The 19,780-nt window shown below is 43.7% G+C and overlaps 1 protein-coding gene across 1 annotated transcript; it reads right to left on the bottom strand.

Moving 5' to 3' along the window:
- Positions 1–10,330: 10,330 nt before the first annotated feature.
- LMOD2 (leiomodin 2) lies at positions 10,331–18,882 on the bottom strand. Its single transcript, XM_042927627.1, has 3 exons — positions 18,217–18,882; positions 11,538–12,872; positions 10,331–10,775 (listed from the first exon to the last, which is right to left on the bottom strand). The coding sequence occupies exons 1-3, from the start codon at positions 18,487–18,489 to the stop codon at positions 10,749–10,751; spliced, it is 1,635 nt and encodes a 544-aa protein (XP_042783561.1). The 5' UTR covers positions 18,490–18,882; the 3' UTR covers positions 10,331–10,748.
- Positions 18,883–19,780: the final 898 nt, after the last annotated feature.

The following is a 19,780-nucleotide window of genomic DNA, read 5'->3' as shown; positions in this document are numbered from 1 at the left end:
CATCCCCAACCCCCATTTCCCCCCTTCCACCGGCACTAAAATATTTTTTTTCCATTTGAAATATTAGATTAGGTAACTAACACGTTTGAGTAATCCCAAATGCTTAATAAGTGATGACACAAGGATTTATTTGGGATTACCTCAGAGTCCTCTCTCTGAACTTGAAGTGACCTGTGCCAGTGCGTCTCCTTTCCTTACGCATTTTCCATGTATTTCATGTTTTTACCACCCCAACGGTGACTTCCCACTTATGAATATCGTATGTGGAGGCAAAACTGGTTTTGTTTTGTCTTTTTTTTTTTTTTGGCTTATGTTAAAAAAATTTGCATGCCATTAAAAACAACGTTCACCACTGATAGCTTCTGAGTACAAGCATAGCTTTCCATCCTAACAAATCAAGATTCCCGTTAAACGTCCTACGAGTGTCTCTGAAAAGAGTCACCAGAAATTCTTGGCAGCATTTAGAGAAAAATAAGTGAGGGGGTTGGTATGTATTACCTTGCTCCTCCTGAATGTGGTGTTTCCAGCTTTGTGCTGGTCCTGGGTAGGAGCCACAACCCCCACTGCTGTCATGTGGATGAACCAAAAGCTGCAGAAAACCAGGGTAAACCTTCTAAAAAGACCATCATAAATATGTATAAATAAATGCAGTTTCCCACCCCCCCCCCCGACTCTTCCTTCAAAAAAAAACCCCCAAATGTCCAAAAAATGTCGTTTAACGTTCCCAGTTTTGCTGAAGGGTTTGCAAAGGGTTCCTCTGAGCAGCCACTCGTCGGTTTATTCGCTCACATGGATTCACGGGTTTTTAATCTGCGTGCCGCCACCACCCAGCCCCGGGCTCGAAGAGGAGTTAATCCCAGATAAATTCAGGGAGGGCAGTTTGCAGAGTGCAACCTGACACTGACTTTTGATCATCTGTTTTTGTGTTTATATAACAGTGATCACTCAGATGGATCATCTGAGATTTCATTCAGGAGGAGAGGAAATTTAGCGGTTTGTGCTCGTGACAGCAGTATTTGGACCACAGCTTGTATGTTTGTCAATGACACGTTTAATTTTTAAAAATCCAAAATATATAACCCCATGACAGCTGTGTTGCTAAGAAACCGTTTAGTTTATAATAAAGGTTATATAGCTAATTGCACAATGTTTCCATCCGGAACACGTGGTTAGTCGTCTGAAAATTACTGCAGAATAGCTAATATGCAAACAGAGAATGTATCAGAGTAAAACCCTCCACTTTAGACTGCAAATTTGTCTTTAGGGTTTTAAAGATTATACTAATTTTACCTCAAGATGGTTCTTTTAGAGAGCAGGACTTTTCATTTTCCAGTGTCAGTCCCTGGCTGGCCCCAATGCTCTCCTGACAATAGCTTGCACAGCCACTCGTGACCATAGCCTGACCTCTGCTCCCAGATCACACAGAGAAAAGGGATGGGGGCTTTGAGGGAGGAGAGGCATCAAGAGAGGATGCTAATATTCTTAGAACTCTGGCCTTACAATATTCACAAAGGAAATGGTATCATCGGGTGCTCCTTGGAGCCCCTAAGCCTCCATGTGTAGGTCCTGACTTGTCTTAAAACCTGGGACCAATCTTCCTCTAGAACTTCATTTCCCAACCATGTTCCTTTTTGATCCCATCCCACTGTTGGCCACTCCGGGAGGAACGATGGGAAGACACTGTCACGTTGCTTCCTCATTGTCACTGAGTAGCTGATATCTCCATCTATTCAAATACATGTATTGAGTGCTTGCTGTTTATTAGGCATAAAGATAAGATATAGTCTCTGGTCTCCAGGATATATAGTCCAGGAGGACAGTGGGAAGATTAAGACATGTACACAAATAGTACGCGGCACAAAGCAAAATATATTGTGAGACTGTGGAAAATGAAATATAACAGGAGTGGGTATTGAAGGAGGAAGATGAGTTCAGTTTTAAATACATCATGCCTGAATGTGAATGTGTGGGCACAGAATCACGGGGGGCGTTTATTTGTGCTGGCAGTAAGGATTTGGAGGTCATGTGATATGAGTAGTATTTAAAGATAGCAGCTTGGATGAGGTCACCCGGGGAGACTGTGGAGAACAAGGCTCTTCTGCAGGATGCCCTTTTTCCCATCTCCTTGGGTCAATAAGCTACTTGTCTTTCAAGGTCTCTTGCAGGATGAATTAGGTGCTGTCCAGATTTAAAGAGTGGGAGGGGAATTCCAGGCAGGTAAGAAGTATGCGAAAAGGGGTGTGTCAAGAGGGGCCACCGCCTGTTCAGGGAGCTGCAGGTTGCTCAGGACAGCGTTAGCACATGTGGACAAGCGGTGGAAATGAGGCAGAGAGATCATCAGGGCCATGTCTGCCAGGCAAAGGGATTTGAATTTTATTCTGTAGAATATGAGCTACCCCTGAAGAATTTCAAACAGGTGGCTGCTGTGATCAGAACTGCATTTTGGACAAATATCAATCACTCTAGCATGTTAAAGGCAAGTTGGGGTGAGTGGGAATGGAAGCAGAGCAACCAGTCAGGAAGAAACCAGTTCAGAAGCGACAGTCCAGATAATAGATTGTGAGTGACTATATGAGGGTTTTTGTGTTGTTCTGGGAGAACATATAGCATCTTCCAGGGGGGAGAAATTCTATTCACAGCCATAACTTTAGGGTGGCTCCTGTTAGATAAAGGGCTCATGGGATCTGCATCACACTAATTAGCTTGGAGGTGCAAAGGTAGACCCGAACTTCTCGTTGGGATGGGACCAGAGAGAGCTGAATTTGCTGTGCATAACAGAGTGAAACAAATCTTGAATTCCCGAAAGTAATGTAGGGGGGACAGCAGTGATGCAGAAGCATGACAGAAGAGGAAGGAAGTGATACGCTAGCAAGAAAACACAGACTATTAAGTGGGATGAAATAGCCAGGGGCATGCGGGGGGAGGGAATCTCTGATGGTAAGTTAGAGGACTTCTCACAACAGTAAGGTCTCATGTTTGGTTTGAAGTCGTTTGTGTTGCTCTAATATCAATCTTCCTTGGTTTCCCCAATTTTCATGCAATGTTGGGGCTTTGGAAATCAAGAAGGAGGGCTGATTGCCATGGGTCAGTCGCCACATTAGGTCAGTATAATTTGCACCAGGGCCATTAAATCATAGGTTTGGTAGATGCAGGCTCGGAGCAGGGACCCAGAGACAACTATGAGGAGGAATTCTCCTCCATCCCAGGAATTCTCTGAAATCTTGCAGAAGACCATGGCCTGTCACAGAGATGGAATGAGATTTCCAACTGACTTTATCTAGAACATACATGCAGTTTCCCCCTAAAGTTATCCTAGAGTGTTCCTATAAAAAATTCCATAAGCAGAAATGGCATAAAGCAAAGAAGCAATGACTTAATTTGTATGGAAAAATTTGTGAGTATTCCCAGATCCAAAAAATAACCTCTCCTAGTTTTTTCTGGCACACAACTTCCTAACAAATGCACGAAATAAATTGAGATAAAGCACAGATGCTCACAGACGTGGTTCAAAGCTATGGAGGCTTGGTGCTGAGATGCTGAACACAGGTCCTGGTGAGGGGTCTTGGCTGGGCCCTCTCGCAGCCTGAGGTGTGCTTTACCCCTTAACTAGCTCACTGCAAAAAAAAAAAACACTGAATGCTAGTCTCGGTTTGGGGTTTTTGGGGTTTTTTTCAAAGATGAAAATCCTCTTTGGATTCCTTTTGGTCGATGGAAATGGGTACTAACATAGGTCTTTCATAAAAGTGAAGAGGTATAATGCAAACTTTCAAAAATCAGGGTGTATATATATATATATATATATATATATATCTAAACATACACGTCATTTTTACTTGACATATATCTATAAATTTATATATAAGTATATAAATAATATAAATATTTTTTTCATATCAAGTAAAAATGATTACGTGTGTGTATGTGTGTGTGTCTAAAATATAATTTTAATTTCTCATGTCAAGTGAAAATGACATACCAGGAGGATGTGCCTTTTCTCTTCTGAGGTCTGGGGACCCTCTGGCCGTCCACCAGCAGTAGACCCTTTAGTGAAACACTGAACTACACTCATCTTGGAGAATGTCCCACCCTAGCCCTATAATCGATTTCCATCTCCACTGCTCCCATGAATTTGCTCTCATCAAGACCACCAGTTCAAGTGACCCCCTTCAGGCTGAGACAAAACTTGCTGAGACATTTTACGGCACTGACAGCACCTTCCTTGGGGCAACTCTGCTCTGCCACACAATTCTCCTCTCCTTCTGACCGGTTACACTCAGAATGCTTCTGCAATCTCCACACTCGCTGACCGTCCTCACCCAAACCGCCGTCTCTAAATGCCACTCATACCATGTGACCCCCCAAGCCCCCATTTCCAGTAGGAATCTCATCCCCATCATTCTAGACCCGCCCACACAGTCAAACGGACAGGCACTTCCGTCACAATGTATTTAAAACCGAAGTCATTTTCTTCCTCCAGCACCTGTTCGGCTGCATTCCTGTCCCACTCTGTGGCACTGCTATCCCCCCAAATGGCCCGGCCAGGAACACAAGTGTCGACACAGACTCCTCTCTTTTGTTGCCCCCTGCACCCTACGTTTAGCCCGTTACTAAATTCTGTGGAATATGTGCTTCCTTAGTCTCTGCTCTGTTTTGATTCCTTTACACTTACACAGAGTTCATAGTTCAAATTTGTGTCGTTTCATTCTTTCTTTCTTTTTTTTGGTTTATTTATTTGTTTTGAAAGAGAGAGAGAGAAGAGCAGAGAGAGGTGGAGAGAGAGAGAGAGAGAGAGAGAGAGAGAGAATTCTAAGCAGGCTCTGCACTGTCAGCACAGAGCCTGACATGGGGCTCGAACTCACAGACTGTGAGATCATGACCTGAGACAAAGTCAAGAGTCAGTCAAGAGTCGGACACTTAACCAACTGAACCACCCAGGCACCCCTGTATCATTTTGTTCTTAAATGATAGCAATGGTCTCCCGACTGGTCTTCCTACCACAAGCCTGGACCTCACGGAATCCATCCTTCTCTTGGTTACACAGGTCATATTTTCAAAACCTTTATAAACATCATGTCATTCCTCCTCTTGAAATTCTTTGATGCTCCCAAGACTTTCATAATTAAGTCCACATTCCTTAGCTTGCACTAAGTCACTCAGATTGGGCTTCTGTAACTCTCAGTTCATCCCAGCTTTTTTTATTCATAAGTAGAAAATAGTATGAAGTTTTTGAAAGACATCTTACTAATGCATGCCTCTGCGGTTCAGATAGGCATATAATTTGGCCACGAAAAAGTTGGTAAACATGATAATTTGGTTGAAACCTAATTTCCAGTTTGGGTGTACCACAATGATGGGTCACAACCCCAATCTGGGAGATGGCTTTTTAGCTGCCAATCATTCAGTCAATCAGTTCTTGTAAGGGCTTTTTGGAAGAGCTGCAAGTCAGAATAACTCAAAGGGATGGGTTAAAACAAACTATATATCCAACATCAGAGGACTAAGCAAAATAACCTAATTATCCAACAGTCACTGAACTTTCTCACATAAAATATGGTGGGTTATACAAAGGTATGTATGTTATCTTCCCCTTTTTGTAGAAAACAAAGTAATGTGTATATTTAAATATGCTTCAAGGAGAATCTAAAAGCATATACACTACGGGTCATCAGGGGTTGTTCTGTGTGGGCAGGATTATGGGGATTCTTTAGGTTCTTTTGCTTATCTGTATACTCTGATTTTTCTTAATGATCACAGACTATTTTTGTAAAAACGTAGGCCATGCAGAAACTATACAATAGTTATATTTTCAATTCACCAAAATCATCAATACTATAAAAAAAGACTGAAATATTAACTCTTGACCAAATCCTTGTTTTTACAGAATTACATTAAACCCTATGATTTTCAACTATTTTCTAGATTGCTCTGTTTCCACAAACTTAAATATCCCTCCTTGTTCCCTGACTTCATCATGTGACCCTTTTTTTAGCCTGGCATCTTCTCTCTTTTATATATATAATATGTATAATATATATATCTACATAATACGTATTAATATCTATAATATGTATATATGTATGTATAATATATATATGTATGTATATATATTTAGCATTTATTCATTTTTTTTTCAACGTTTTTTATTTATTTTTAGGACAGAGAGAGACAGAGCATGAACGGGGGAGGGGCAGAGAGAGAGGGAGACACAGAATCGGAAACAGGCTCCAGGCTCCGAGCCATCAGCCCAGAGCCTGACGTGGGGCTCGAACTCACGGACCGCGAGATCGTGACCTGGCTGAAGTCGGACGCTTAACCGACTGCGCCACCCAGGCGCCCCGCATTTATTCATTTTTGAAAGGCAGAGAGAAACAGAGCACGAATGGCAGAGGGGCAGAGAGAGAGAGACGGAGACACAGAAACAGAAGCAGGCTCCAGGCTCCAGGCTCCGAGCTGTCAGCACAGAGCCCGACGCACGGCTCGAACTCACGGACCTCGAGATCATGACCTGAGCCGAAGTCGGCCGCTCAACCGACTGAGCCACTCAGGCGCCCCCTTCTCTCTTCTTTAAAAGTCCAATTCATGTGTCACCTTCCTTAAGAAGCCCTTCTTGACCCCTTCTCTGCTTTTGGTCAAGGGTCTATGGTGAACTGTGGCTTACAAGTTAAATCCACCTAACGTCTATTTTTGTACAGCCCGTGACCTAAGAAGAGTGTTTTCATTTTTCAATGGTTGAAAAAATCAAAAGAGGAAAGTTCACAACTCATGAATGTTATCTGAAATTTAAATGTGAGTGTCTATAAATAAAGTCCTATTAGAAGACAGACCTGCTCTGCTCTCTTCTGTATTGCCTGTGGCTGTTTTTGCCCCGCAGGGCAGGGTTGAATAGTTTTGGCAGATACCTAATGGCCCAGAAAGTCTAAAATATTTACTCCTTAGTTCTTTACAGAAAAAGTTCGCTGACACTAACTTTAGATGATTAGGCTTCCTCAGTGCCCGCCCAGGACCCTACACCTGCCTCTAACTCTGTTCTTGCCGCAGATTCAGGAAGGGATGGTTTTCTCAGCATTCCCATTGCTTTGAGGTGGAGGACACTTTCTAATTGAACCTGGTCTCCCCAGCATTGAGCACAGGGTCTTAAACACAGGAAGCATCTGGTAAGGAAATGCATGATGCTTGCAGGAACGGCATTAAACTAAACTCCCTCGATTGGAAGGTAAGGTACATGATGGGCGGCTCAGTTGGTTAAGCATCTGACTTACACTCAGGTCGTGATCTCGCGGTTCACAAGTTTGAGCCCCGCGTCCGTCTCTGTGCTGACAGCTCAGAGCCTGGAGCCTGCCTCAGGCTCTGTGTCTCCCTCTGTCTGCTCCGCTTCTGCTTGTACTCTGTCTCTCTTCCTCAAAACTAAATTAAAAACATTTAAAAAAAATTTTTTTAAAGAAACGTAAGGTACATGAGGACAGGGATTTTATCTCTGTCTGATTTTATCAGATTTTATCCTCAGCATCCTCAGCATCCAGGACTTTATCTGATTTTATCCTCAGCATCCAGAAAAGTATCCGGAACGTGGTAGGCACGTGGAAAATATTTGTGGAAGTCGTTAAGTACAGTAATGTTGGCCCCATATTTCTGAGTTTTCTAGTTCTTAGATCAATTCTTAGCCTTTCAGACCATGCTATTTGATCATTAATGAGAATAAAACTCCACTTCCCAACCCTCAGAGAAACAGAGAAGCGAGTGTTAAGTTTGTCCCGGAAGGAAGCGGCTAAGAGGCCTTCTCAAGAACCAGTGGATCTACCCTACTCCTCGGTGCGTCTCAATATAGGCTTTTTGCAGCCTGGTACCTCCTCCTTTCACTCAGAGCAACTACGTCAGGGCAGGTATTAAATCAACATCCTGCTGACACTGAGTTATTAAATACCTGTGGCAGCACGGCTCTCGGAGCAGAGTGAGACGCAGCATCCTGGCTCTGTTTCAAATCGGGATGATGTGTACCTCAGGAGATTAACGTGCAAATATAAATCACAGCCTAAACACTTCATCTGGCCTTGGACGCTCTTCTCCCAGTGAGCTGAAAGCTCTTGTTAGAGGATGAACTAATTAGTGTTCATTCAAACTGTATGAGTTTGCAGGAAAGATAAACTAAGAATCCCTCTCCTGTGCTGAATGGAGAGAGTCCTAACACCGCAAACGTTCACAGTACTGTATTCCGAAACAACATTCTAGAAAGGGTTTTCCTGAATGCTAAATATACCCACTCAGTTTCTGATCCTGTCACACCTGTGTTGTGATGGGCTTTATAACATTTTGTTTTGTAGATTGAGTCTGAGGGTCCATGTCTTTATTTACATTTTGTGAAGTTCCCGGGAAGTGCATGCCGCTCTCTCCTCGGGCCCACACATTTCCAGCAAGGTAGATTTTATTTGTTTGTTTGATTGTTTGTTTGTTTATTATTTATTTGTTTTTAAATGTTTATTTATTTGAGAGAGAGAGAGAACACAAGTGGGAGAGGGGCAGAAAGAGAGAGAATCTCAAGCAGACTCCATGCTATCAACACAAAGTCCAATGCAGGGCTTGAACGCACGGAACCGTGAGATCGTGACCCGAGCCGAAGTCGGATGCTCAGCTGACTGAGCCACCCAGGCATCCCTAGCAATGTAGACTTTTAAATGCAAAGGTCAGAATATCTGTTTGCCAATCACTCACTTCTGGTGAGAAGGCCTGGCCCGTGTCCCCAGCCATATGGCTCTCGGCCGCCCATATCACTAACCTCTTCTCCTCACTCCAGAGAATTTCTCCACACCGGCTTTCTGGGATTCGTGTGTGGTTTTATCAACCCTGATTTATCAGCAACCGTTTGCCCCTTGGCCTCATCATGATGAAGTCGGAAGTATTTCCAATTTAGAGGAGCCCTGTTCTCATGCACATACAAAGGGGATGGGAAAAGAGGTTTGGCCTTGGCTTTCTGTTCTAAATAAACACACATGTACGTGCGCACGCACACAGACACACGTCTTTTAAGAACCTGCGTTTTAGCTTTCTGTTTGTTTGCATATTAATAATGGGCATGATTGTGAACACTAATAAAAACAGTGAAGTCGCTGAAAGTAGAAACTGAAATCTCCACCACTGTTGTGAGAACAGGGACCCTTCAGGAGGTTTGAGTCTGGAGAGAAGCAGGGAGGTGATGTCACGTACAAAGGGACCAGGCTGTACAGTCAGAGATACGCATGGTCACATGCAAACTTGACTTCTTTGAGCCCGCTGCCTCCCGGAATGGTTTCCTCATCTCTAAAATGGGGACAGCCCCTTTTGACGTTTTCGTGAAATATATTCATGAGACAATGTAGATAGTTCAGAAGATGTCAGCCGCTCCCCACGTGGAGCCAGCTAGCTCGGAGGTCGCTGGCACCCACCTTCAGAGGTTATATAGGCCGTTCTCTCTGAGTAAGACAACGGCAGAACAATAGAAACAGACTAAAAGAAACAGTCCCAAGAACTATTGGAGAAATATTCTAGTGAAACAAAATCCGCTTGATTGAAGATAATCCAAAGCTTTGTATGTAGAGCAAACAATTATTGAATGAGTGGCCCGGAGAGTTTTGCCAGGACCACTGTTAGACTCTGTAGGACACAAAGGAAACACTGCTAATCATAGTTAAGACAAAGGACTTTAGAAGAGATTTATAGCTTTCGTAGGTTGGAGTGGAGCACTGGAGCCAGATGAAGGAAATCTCGGATATGTCTTTCTCTAATTTGATTTCAGGTCTTCCTTGAGTGACGGGGAGGTGATATTTGGGGATTAGAAATACATGTGCCCTTGTCCCCGGATGTGTGTCGAGGACGTCAACGTCACCGTTTGTGGAGGGCACACAAAGGCTGAGGTCCACTGGACTAAGGCTCATCTAAGGAAAGTTCAAAGGGAGTTTTGAGAGGTGAATCTTCAGTGTCGGCTACAAGATAACTCTGCATTCAGGGCTTATTTTCCAGGAATTCCCCTAACACGATTTCCTCTATCAAGAAGCTTTCCTTCACTTTTTTTCTTTCCTCCGGAAATAGTTGACTTTAATTGTAAATAATTGAATTGACTCCTGGGTACCTATCAGCCTTTTGGGAATGGGTCTAACATCAGTGCGTCCAGGATGATGATGGCCACTTCAGGAAGTTTCCTACAGCTTTTATCTCACTACCAAGAAGACTTTGAAGAAAATTTTTGATTTCGGACATTTTAGAAAGAGCTCTGATCGAATTTTCTTGGATGTGAAAAAACAAAGAAAGGAAAATGCTAAGGACCCAAGCCCTTTTTGGGTAAGAATGTCATATTTTTAATATTTAGCAATGTTACATACACACCTCACATATGCATCAACTCAAACACACAAAAATTAGTTTGTTTTAAAAAAACCCAAAAACTTCAATCCAAATTTATTGGGATTACAAAAATAACAGCACATTTCATTAACTCACAACAGCTCGGAGTTACCAACACATCCAGGGATGTAAGAGCATCTTTAAATAAACTGCTTCTTGCCAATACAAATCTCATAACATAAAAAAGTAGTTTATTTTCATATTTACAGAAGAAACATGCTGATTGTTTCTTAAAATTCTTTTTGGAATTAATGGGTGAGGCTATTTTTAAAGTCAGGAAACATTTCAAACTGAAGAAGGTACTTTAGAAACAGGTCACAATGCATTCGATTTAATACCGCTGAATGATTCTGCATCCTCTTCTCAAGATCATGTTTTTATCGCAGAGCTTCTGGAACTTCCACCTAGAAGAATGGGGAATTCTCTTTCAATAAAACAACACAAATGATAAAACGAAAACTATCTGTAGGGCACGTCTCGAGCAGTGTTCTCTGAAACTACCTCAGATATAGATTGATTATTGCTGTGTGATATTCAAATTTTATATGATACATTAGGTTTTATTTTTAAGGTTTATCTGTATTTTTATTATTTTTTAAAGTTTATTTATTTTGAGAGAGAGGGCTCATGCGCGCGAGTTGGGGAGGGGCAGAGAGAGAATCCCAAGCAGGCTCCGAGTTGTCAGCACAGAGTCCGACGTGGAGCTTGATGCCACAAACCGTGAGATCATGACCTGAGCCGGAATCAAGAGTCAGATGCTCAACCTACAGAGCCACCCAGGTGCCTCTATATTGTAAATGAGGTTTTAAATCACCTGAAACTTTGTGGTAAAAATTTTGACAAGTGATAATCTTTTTTGGAATATAGATTATATTCCCTGATTTTCTTATTAAGGAAATCAGGATTTTTATATATTGGTGTGCCTTAAAATAGGCCTGGCCCTTCTGGAACCAAGATGCTAAGAAGGTGGCCCAGGCTCATTCTCCAGTGGAAATGTGCCCACTGGTCACCTGCTCCTGGAATTCCGAATGTGGATGCTTGCTCTTGCATGCTGCAATATTTTAAACATTAATAAATATGTTGAGAGGTGACTTTGGTACCATCGTGTCATAGGGGCTCCCTCACTTACCACATCCGTGCCCCAGATCTGCTCTTGGGTTACTTACCCGCCTTAGCTGTTTTATGCTGCTTCCCCGAATAGCTTCCATGAGGTTCTCATGAGCTGATCTCAGTGGGGTAGAAGGTCGGGAAGTGTCTTCCACTTTCTTCTCTTGCACTGACCTCAGGGAATTTTTAATTTCCTTTAGGATATTGTTTGGCTGTTTCTTACCCTTTTTCCCTTTTTTCTTCTTCCGTCCATTTTGTAATGCCCGCTGGGCACTCTCCTGTTGTTTGATGACTTCTGCGATGTTTCGAGTGATGAGTTTTTTCTCTGGGAGTGGAGGGGGAGGGGGTGGGGGAGGAGGTGGCAGCTTTTGGGGAGGAGGAGGAGGGGGGGGTGGGGGAGGAGGAGGGGGTGGGACCACAGGAGATGGAGGGCGGCTCCCCCTCACAGTCTGGACTTTCTTGGGGAGTTTGGGGGATGACCAGGGAGAGTGCCTGGGAGATGCCTGAGGGGAAGAGCCAGGTGTTCCTCTCTGCCAGACTTTGGTCCTAAGATTGGCTCCTCCATCACGGCCCTCTTGCTGTTTTTGTTCCTGCATCCGCTTCTGCCTCTGTTTATCCATATTTCTCGTTAAGAGGCTCGTCATGCTCATTCTTGGTCCTGGGAGCTCAAAATGGTAACCCAGCCTCAGCAGCGTGGTGTTCTCCCTGAGCAGCTTGACGATCTCCATCTCCACCTGGCTGCCCATGATGTGCCTCTGGTTGTGGAAGCGGAGCTCCGTGAGCACCGTGTTGTGCTGCAGAGCCCGCATTATGGCCAGGATCCCCTTGCCCGTGATAAAGTTGGACTCCACGTTGACGTTGGTGATGTACCGGTTGACTTTGAGCATTTCCGCAATGGCCATGGCCGCGCCGTCGTCCGCGCGTGTGTTGGCCAGACTGAAGGTCTTCACCACCGTGTTGCCCTTGAGTGCCTCGGCGAAGCGGGCGAGGGTCTGCGACGTGATGTTCTCGATGTTGTTCAAGTTGACCTCTGTGGTGTCAGGGTCGTCGTTCCTTATCTTTTCCAAGGCATCCTCAATCACGGTAGGATTTCCGCAAGGGTGAATGGCAGCTGGCGACTCTGTGTTCCTTCCACTGTGGCCATTGGTCAAATTTATGTTTTCGATTTGACTTTTAAATGTCTTTGGCTTAGAGTTATCAGAATCGGTGCTATCGTAATTTATAGTTCCATTAATACCTTTCTCCTTCTCAGCTGTTCCTTCCTCTTCCTCCTCTTCCTCCTCCTCCTCTTCCTCCTCCTCCTCCTCTTCTGTATACACCTCCTCAGAAATCTCACTGTTAGTTCCAGTGAAAACAAGCTCTTCCTCACTCTCTTCTTTGTCTTCTTCTGCAACCTGAAGAGCACAGTAGCATCAGTAAATTGGTCATTTGTCAGCACATTGTTAAAAAATTTACAAAAGTAACACATGGTTTTGCAATAGATCAAACCACTATGTTGTACATCTAAAAGCAAAACAATGTTATATGTCAATTATATCTCAGTAAATAAAAAACGGAAATAACACACGGCAAGTAATACAAAAGCATGTAAGGAAAAAAGACCACTCTCTTGCTTCTGACCTCTCTAGTTGGGGTGATCAGGGTTAACCTTTCATTGCATATCTTTCAAGAGCTTTTATAAACAAACATTTCATTTGTTTTCTGCAGCATAAATATCTAGAATTCAACACACTGTATTAAAATTTACTATCATTTTGTCAATTTGAATAAATGAGTCAGAACTTCAGCTTTGGAAAACCCTTGATCCATTTCTCATTCTCTTTAACAACTTGCTCTGAACTATGTGACTCCTTGTTTACTTAGAATTTAGCAAATTCAACCCTCCCTTCTGGAATCACTCCTCTGCCCTTCCTCATTTCTCCATCCCGAAGAAACAAATGACAACGAAAATACACATGTTAATGGCTTCCCTTTCTGAACGCTCAAAAATTCTTCCCCCGATTTGCCTCCAGTAGCAGCTGCGACAGCCACGGAGTGCTCTGTGCTCCGGCTTGTCTCAGTGAAGCCAGAGGCAGCGGCATCCTTTGCTTCTCCAGCGAGAACCTACCTCTGGGCCACCTGAGAGTGGCCGCTGTCCCTGTTGCTGCTGTGGGGAAGAGAAGCCGAGGGGGCAGGGCTGCTGTTCTTAGCTGCAGGTCAAAACCTAGCTCGATGCAGAAAAACATTCAGGTCACCCTTTGCAGCAAATCAACTTGAAATCTCATGCTGGGGCAGGGTTAAATGAGATGGACTGCGGAAGACAGCAGGTGGGAAAGATAATGGCCCCTGGCCCTAACTGGATTCCAACCATCACGTGAAACAGCAGAGAACAGTAGAAAATCTTGAAGCAAGCCATTGCCCCGGCCTCATGGTCTTAAATTATTTACCATGTATCAATTATGAAAGACTTTCAGGCAAACACAGTCTCAATGCTATCTTTGTCTTTCCTGCTTACAAGACTTTGTACTAAGAAGCCTGAATGACCCCTTCTTTCTCTTTTTCTTGCTATCTTTTCTGATTAAAAAAAAAATAAAAAATTCTGGAAATTGCTAACAGAGTCTGATTTCCCCTAATGCTATCTTTTTAGCCCTTTCTTTTATCTCCTCTAAGGCCCCAAGCCCTCCCTTTCCCCCCAGGGCTCCTGCCGCCTGAGGCATGTGGAATGAGCTTTGGAAAACACTGTGCACGTCTCCAGGTTTGTTTGCCCAGTTGCTACCACAAAATAGCCTCCAGTTATCCACTTGTTTGGAGTGGCAGGCACCAAGCGATGGCCTGGGGAAGGGGTCAGCCACTCCTGGGATAGTTATCCGGTCTTTATTTACTTACTTCTTCAGGAGCAGGAGGATGGGAAATACTACGTGCGTGCGTGCGTGCGTGTGTGTGTGTGTGTGTGTGTGTGAAGTTTTAGCTGTTTCGGTATTTGGAGGAAAGGGGCCTTCTCAAAATCTAAGGTAAACTGCCCTTCATGCCAGCCTTACATGTTATCCCCTATCCCCTGGAAGACCTTCAGGCTCTTATCTGCAAGAGATGTTTTCCCCTCAAGATGTATCTGAGAGGGGCACCTGGGTGGCTCAGTTGGTGGAGTGTCCGACTTCCACTCAGGCATGACCTCACAGTTCCTGTGTTCGAGCCTGGCGGCGGGCTCAGTGCTGTCGGTGCAAAGCCAGCTTTAGATCCTCTGTCCTCCTCTCTCTGCCCCTCCCCTGCTTGTGCTGTCTCAAAAATAAATAAATAAAAACAAACAAGCAAAAATGTGTCTGAGAGACAATATCTGAAACTGTTATCCAGCAATGAGTCTTAATGTAACATCTAAATGACACTTTTTCCAGAAAGCCTTCTTTGACACTTCCTCATATTATCCCCTCATATTATCCTTGCCATATAGGGCATTGTAATTCCCCCAGTGAAGTACTTACTTACTTACTTATTAATTAATTAATTTATTTATTATTTAGAGAGACAGAGCGGAGCGGGGAAGGGGCAGAGAGAGAAGGAGAGAGAGAGAGAGAGAGAGAGAATCCCAAGTAGGTTCCCTGCCGTCAGCTTATGAACCGTGAGATCATGACCTGAGCCAAAGTCAAGAGTCGGAAGTTTAACTGACTGAGCCACTGAGGCACCCCAAGTACCTGTTTTAATTACTTGTTTGTCATTTTTCCCAAAAGACTGTTAACTGGGTAAGGACAGGGATCCTGTCTGTTTTGTTTACCTAGTGCAGTGTTTAGCATATAGTAGGAGTTCAATAAATATCTGTTGGCTGAACGGATCTAAATTGACATTGGCTACCAGCCGCTGACAGGATAGGTCCAGTGCTCAATGGGTGACTGTCCCCAGTCATCTGGAACTGAGAGGTTTCCCAGGATGCAGGATTTTCAGTTCTTAAATCTAGATAGTCCCAGACAATCTGAGATGGTTAGCCAGCCACCCTAGGTGGGGGACACCTAAAAGAAAGACACCAGAAGGGAGAAAAGTGTCTGGAGACGGAGTTAAGAGGATATGAAAAAATAATCTTTGCCTACTTCCTATGTTATCTGGCTTTTGGACTGACTGCACTGTTCCAGGTCTGCTATCTGCCAGTGCTCTGGAGTTAACCTTGATCCTTGTGAGAATGGGGGGTGGGAAGGTGGGGATGGGGTGAGGCATGAGGGCTAGTAGAGAGAACATGAATGTTGGCACTCTCGGGGAATAAATAAGGCAACAAGAAGGTAGTGGCCAACCATGTCTCCTGATCACCTCCCTGGCATCTTTACGTGAACAAGAGGCAAGAGGCTTGGTTTTCGGTTCTGGTTCTGGGTCTACCCCTAAAGAGCTGGCTGACTGTAGTCAAATCAGTAAACCTCTGAGAGGTCTCAGTACAGTTGAGCGGTCCTCAACTGTGGTGTGTGCCATAATCACCTAAGGGGCTTGTGAGACCACAAAATGCTGGGCCCCACTCCTAGGAGATCTGGGGGAGCCCTAGAATGAGCAGTTCTAAGAAATTCCCGGGTAATGCCGATGGGTTGGGTACTCACAATTTGAGAATCGTGGTCTTGGCATCAGCAGACCTCAGTCTGAATGTCAGCTCTCCTAATAAACTGTTAACTTCAACTGAATTTCTTAACCTCTCCTAGTCTCAATTCTCATGTGCAAGAGTAAGAATTCAACTAAATAATATGAGTGAATTTATTGGCACCTATGCCTGAGACCCAGCAGATACTCAAATTAGGGGGGGCTAGACCCTCTGGCCTCCAAGGCCCCTTGGAGATTAATGCAGCCTAAGTTTGTGTGAACCCAAGTGGACAGAGGCTGTCATTCAATAGGAGTTGAACATGGTTTTCATAAGCCTTTCAAAGCCAATGGCCTGATAACCAAGACCCCCATCTCCTTCTTGTGGTCCATATTGCACTGTTCTTCACTTACATGGCCACTCCCTCCCCTACCCACCTGCCAGCTGCCTTGAACTTTGTCCTGTGTGGGAATGGATTTATAGGCTCCGAGGCTTCTGCTTAGCCCCCCCTTGTGACTACAGAGACAGCTGGCCGGCTGGGAAAGTGCAGTGGCAGAAAAGTTAACTACCCGGAAGGGAATCGAAGTTCATCAACACACAGCCTCTCTAATTGAGCTGATAAGCCCCTGGCAGGGATCAGCAAAACCTTTGGCAGGATCAGGACGGGTTCCATCATAACGGACAACAGGCTTTGCCCTTTGATTCCTACAGATATAAAGACATTCTGACATGAAAATGCCTTTGTTGGGTTACTGCTGTGATAGCTATCTGTCCTGGATATTCTGTGGCAATTTTCATCTTTTTATCAAGGAAATTCTTTAAGAACTATAATCAAAATGTTATATTTTATATATTTTATCAGATTTTTGACACATAATCCCACATGAGGAGGGGAAAAGGACCTCTGAAAATCATAGTTGTGGAGAAACTGACCAGCCCAATCCTGGCTTCACTTTCCCCTTCCACCCCTCAGTGCAGGCAGACACCGTGGCCTTGGCAGACCCTGGCTTGATCCCAGTGGCCCTTCCCGCAATGATTGACATGAACAAGGCTCACACATATCTTGCTACAAATGTGGCCCACACACCCTATCATCAAGATCATCTAACAGTGCCTAGATTAGTACTGTGGAAGTCTTTGCCATTGGATTCAGGCCATTTTGATTTTAGATGATTCTAGTGTAGCCCACAGGTTTTAAACTGTTGCTTCTGACCTGTGTTATTGCACAGGTTCAGGAGTTTATTATACTGTATTCAAATTGCTATTTTCCCAGAGCATAGTCTTTTGAACTTTCCTCTCTTAACGATCTGTAAGGCAAATCCGAAGTAACTGTTTACTGGGCAGAACACAAGAGCTTAAAAGACCCGAGCTCTAATATAAGCACATTTTCCGGTCTCAGGATCACCATTATAAAGCAGGAAGGAATCTTAGAGGTTATCTACTCAGGCATGTTTAACTTGGGTCCCCAGGTGGGTTTCAGGATGTAGGTCGTCATTTTGAAATGCCATGTAAAAGGTTGTGTGTGTATGCACAAGACACGGACAGTATCTGCAGGAGAAGTTTTGTAACTTATCAAAATCTCAAAGGGGTTCTTGATTTACAAAAGAAACCCTAGATTCAACTCCCTCAATGGACAGGTGGGAAAGAGAAGCCTGCAGAGATGGACTATCTGTTCAAGGTCTAACAACTTAGGGACAGCACAGCGACTCGAAATAAGGCCCCCTGGCTCTCAGTCCTGCGTATTTCCCACCACTGCTCACTTTTCGGTGTTGGAAAAAAAAAAAAAAAGAATCATTTTTACTGTAGTCACCATTACAGTCAAAGCAACCAGAGTACCCACTTCTGTCTTTATAGAAGGAAGTAAATCTACCTAACTGCAATATATATGTAATGTCACACACACTATGCCACATCAGCAACTTGTAACTGAAATTAGACTTATGTTTGGCAATATATCTAAACCCATGCCTTGCTTGTGAATTATTTTCCTCTTGAAAATGCCATCTTGATTGACTAAAAGTCAATCGAAGGATCCCAGCTAATAATTTTACATATTATGTTCCCCTGGGTGGCCTGAGGAATTGTTCAGTAGCAGGTGCAAATGGGTTATGAGGAAAGAAAAGTGAAGAGGACTAAAAAGTTAGAGAAAACAGGTTCCCGGGTTGGGGGTGGGGGTCGGGGGTAGGAGTAGCTAAGGAAAAAACCCGAGAGCCTACCTTTCCACACTCCCCCAGCCTCTCCTTCTCCAAGAGTTTTTGGGACTCCTTTTCCCAATAGGCCATCAGTGCCTCTCTGCTGAATGTCCCCGTGGGGGTTTTCTCGGTCAGACTCTTTTGCCTTAGCCCCACGGGAAGGCTGTGATCAGGTTCAATGTCTTCCAACTCCCTCTCTAGCTCCTTCAGCTCCTCAGCTGACAGGGAAGCGAGAAGTTCATCCTCATCGATGGATTCATATTTGCTAAGTCCTCTCCTGTAGCCAAAGGTAGACATGGTCCCTGCTTTGTCAGACCCACAAGGAGCTTGGAGAACCAGGCATTCAAGGCAGCCGGCAGCAGGCAGGGAGGCAAGTAGGCAGGCTGGTCAGCAACTGGAGCTCAGAGTGGCCTTTTAAGAGCGGTGATACAGGGCCGTGACAATGCAGAGAGGGGGTGAAAGCATGGGCTGTTTTAAGCAGCAGACGTCAGCTAGACATTTAAACACAAAGAATGTCACATCGGTGGTGGACGGAGGTCTCAGAACCAGCGGGGATTATTAACATACTGGCCAGGGACATATTTAGCTGAGCCTGATAGCTCATGAGGACAGGCAGGGAGTGTTGCAGATAGGGAGTAACACAGTCCTCACTTTGTATTCAAACAACAGGAGAATGAAATTTATTTTGACAATGACTTGCTCCCACCACCATGGCCATGAAAAGATTCTTTGATTACAATCTCAGAGGTTGAGAAATGACTACACATCACTCTATAAGCAGTTATTCAGGTTCTTCTAAAATCATATTGTGGGTGGCGTTGATGGTAACAGAAGGCTATAATAACATAGAGGCCTAAACTTTCATTGTGTTTTTGCAGTTTACAAGCCACTAAGCATAACAAGTCCCGTGAGATGATTATCCTCCTTTACAGATTTTGGCAACTGAGGCTCTGAGAGATTAAGTGAAAACTTGGAAGCTGGAAGTACAGAAGTGGCTTTCTCTACTGCACAAAATGGCTTCTTTCTCTTCACTCAGAAGTATTAGTACATAACTAGATCTGCAAATAAAACTCCAAAAAGACAAATAACAATGCTGGGTATAGTTTATTAGTGCTAAGCACTTTATATATTTTTATCTCATTTAACCCCACAGTCCTGTCAGGTGTATTTTGTCATCCATATTTTACCAGTACAGCCACAGAGAGGTTGAGTAACTAGCCCACAGCCACAGAGCTAAAAAAGTGGTGAAACTAGAATTTGAACCCAGATTGGTGTGTGGGCTGAAAGCTGAAGGGATGCTAACATGAAATTATATCTATATATTTGTCCATATTCTTATGAGTGTGAAAAAATATATACATACTTTATAGGAGTTCATCAATATATCATTTTAGCAGACAGATATATAAAGAGCTGTTAAAATGTGTATGCATAGAAATATACACTTATTAATACATGCATAATATGCCATACTTTGTTTATTACGTTCTGCAATTGGTGAGTATTTGGGTTACTTCCAGGTTTAGGCTGTTGTAAATAATGCTGTGAACATGTATGTGCAAGTCTTTGTGCAGTCATATGTTTTAAT

Source organism: Panthera leo, chromosome A2 (genome assembly GCF_018350215.1).
Source record: "Panthera leo isolate Ple1 chromosome A2, P.leo_Ple1_pat1.1, whole genome shotgun sequence".
In the NCBI taxonomy this organism is placed as follows: Eukaryota; Metazoa; Chordata; class Mammalia; order Carnivora; family Felidae; genus Panthera; species Panthera leo.
This window is presented reverse-complemented; position numbering and strand designations above follow the sequence as displayed.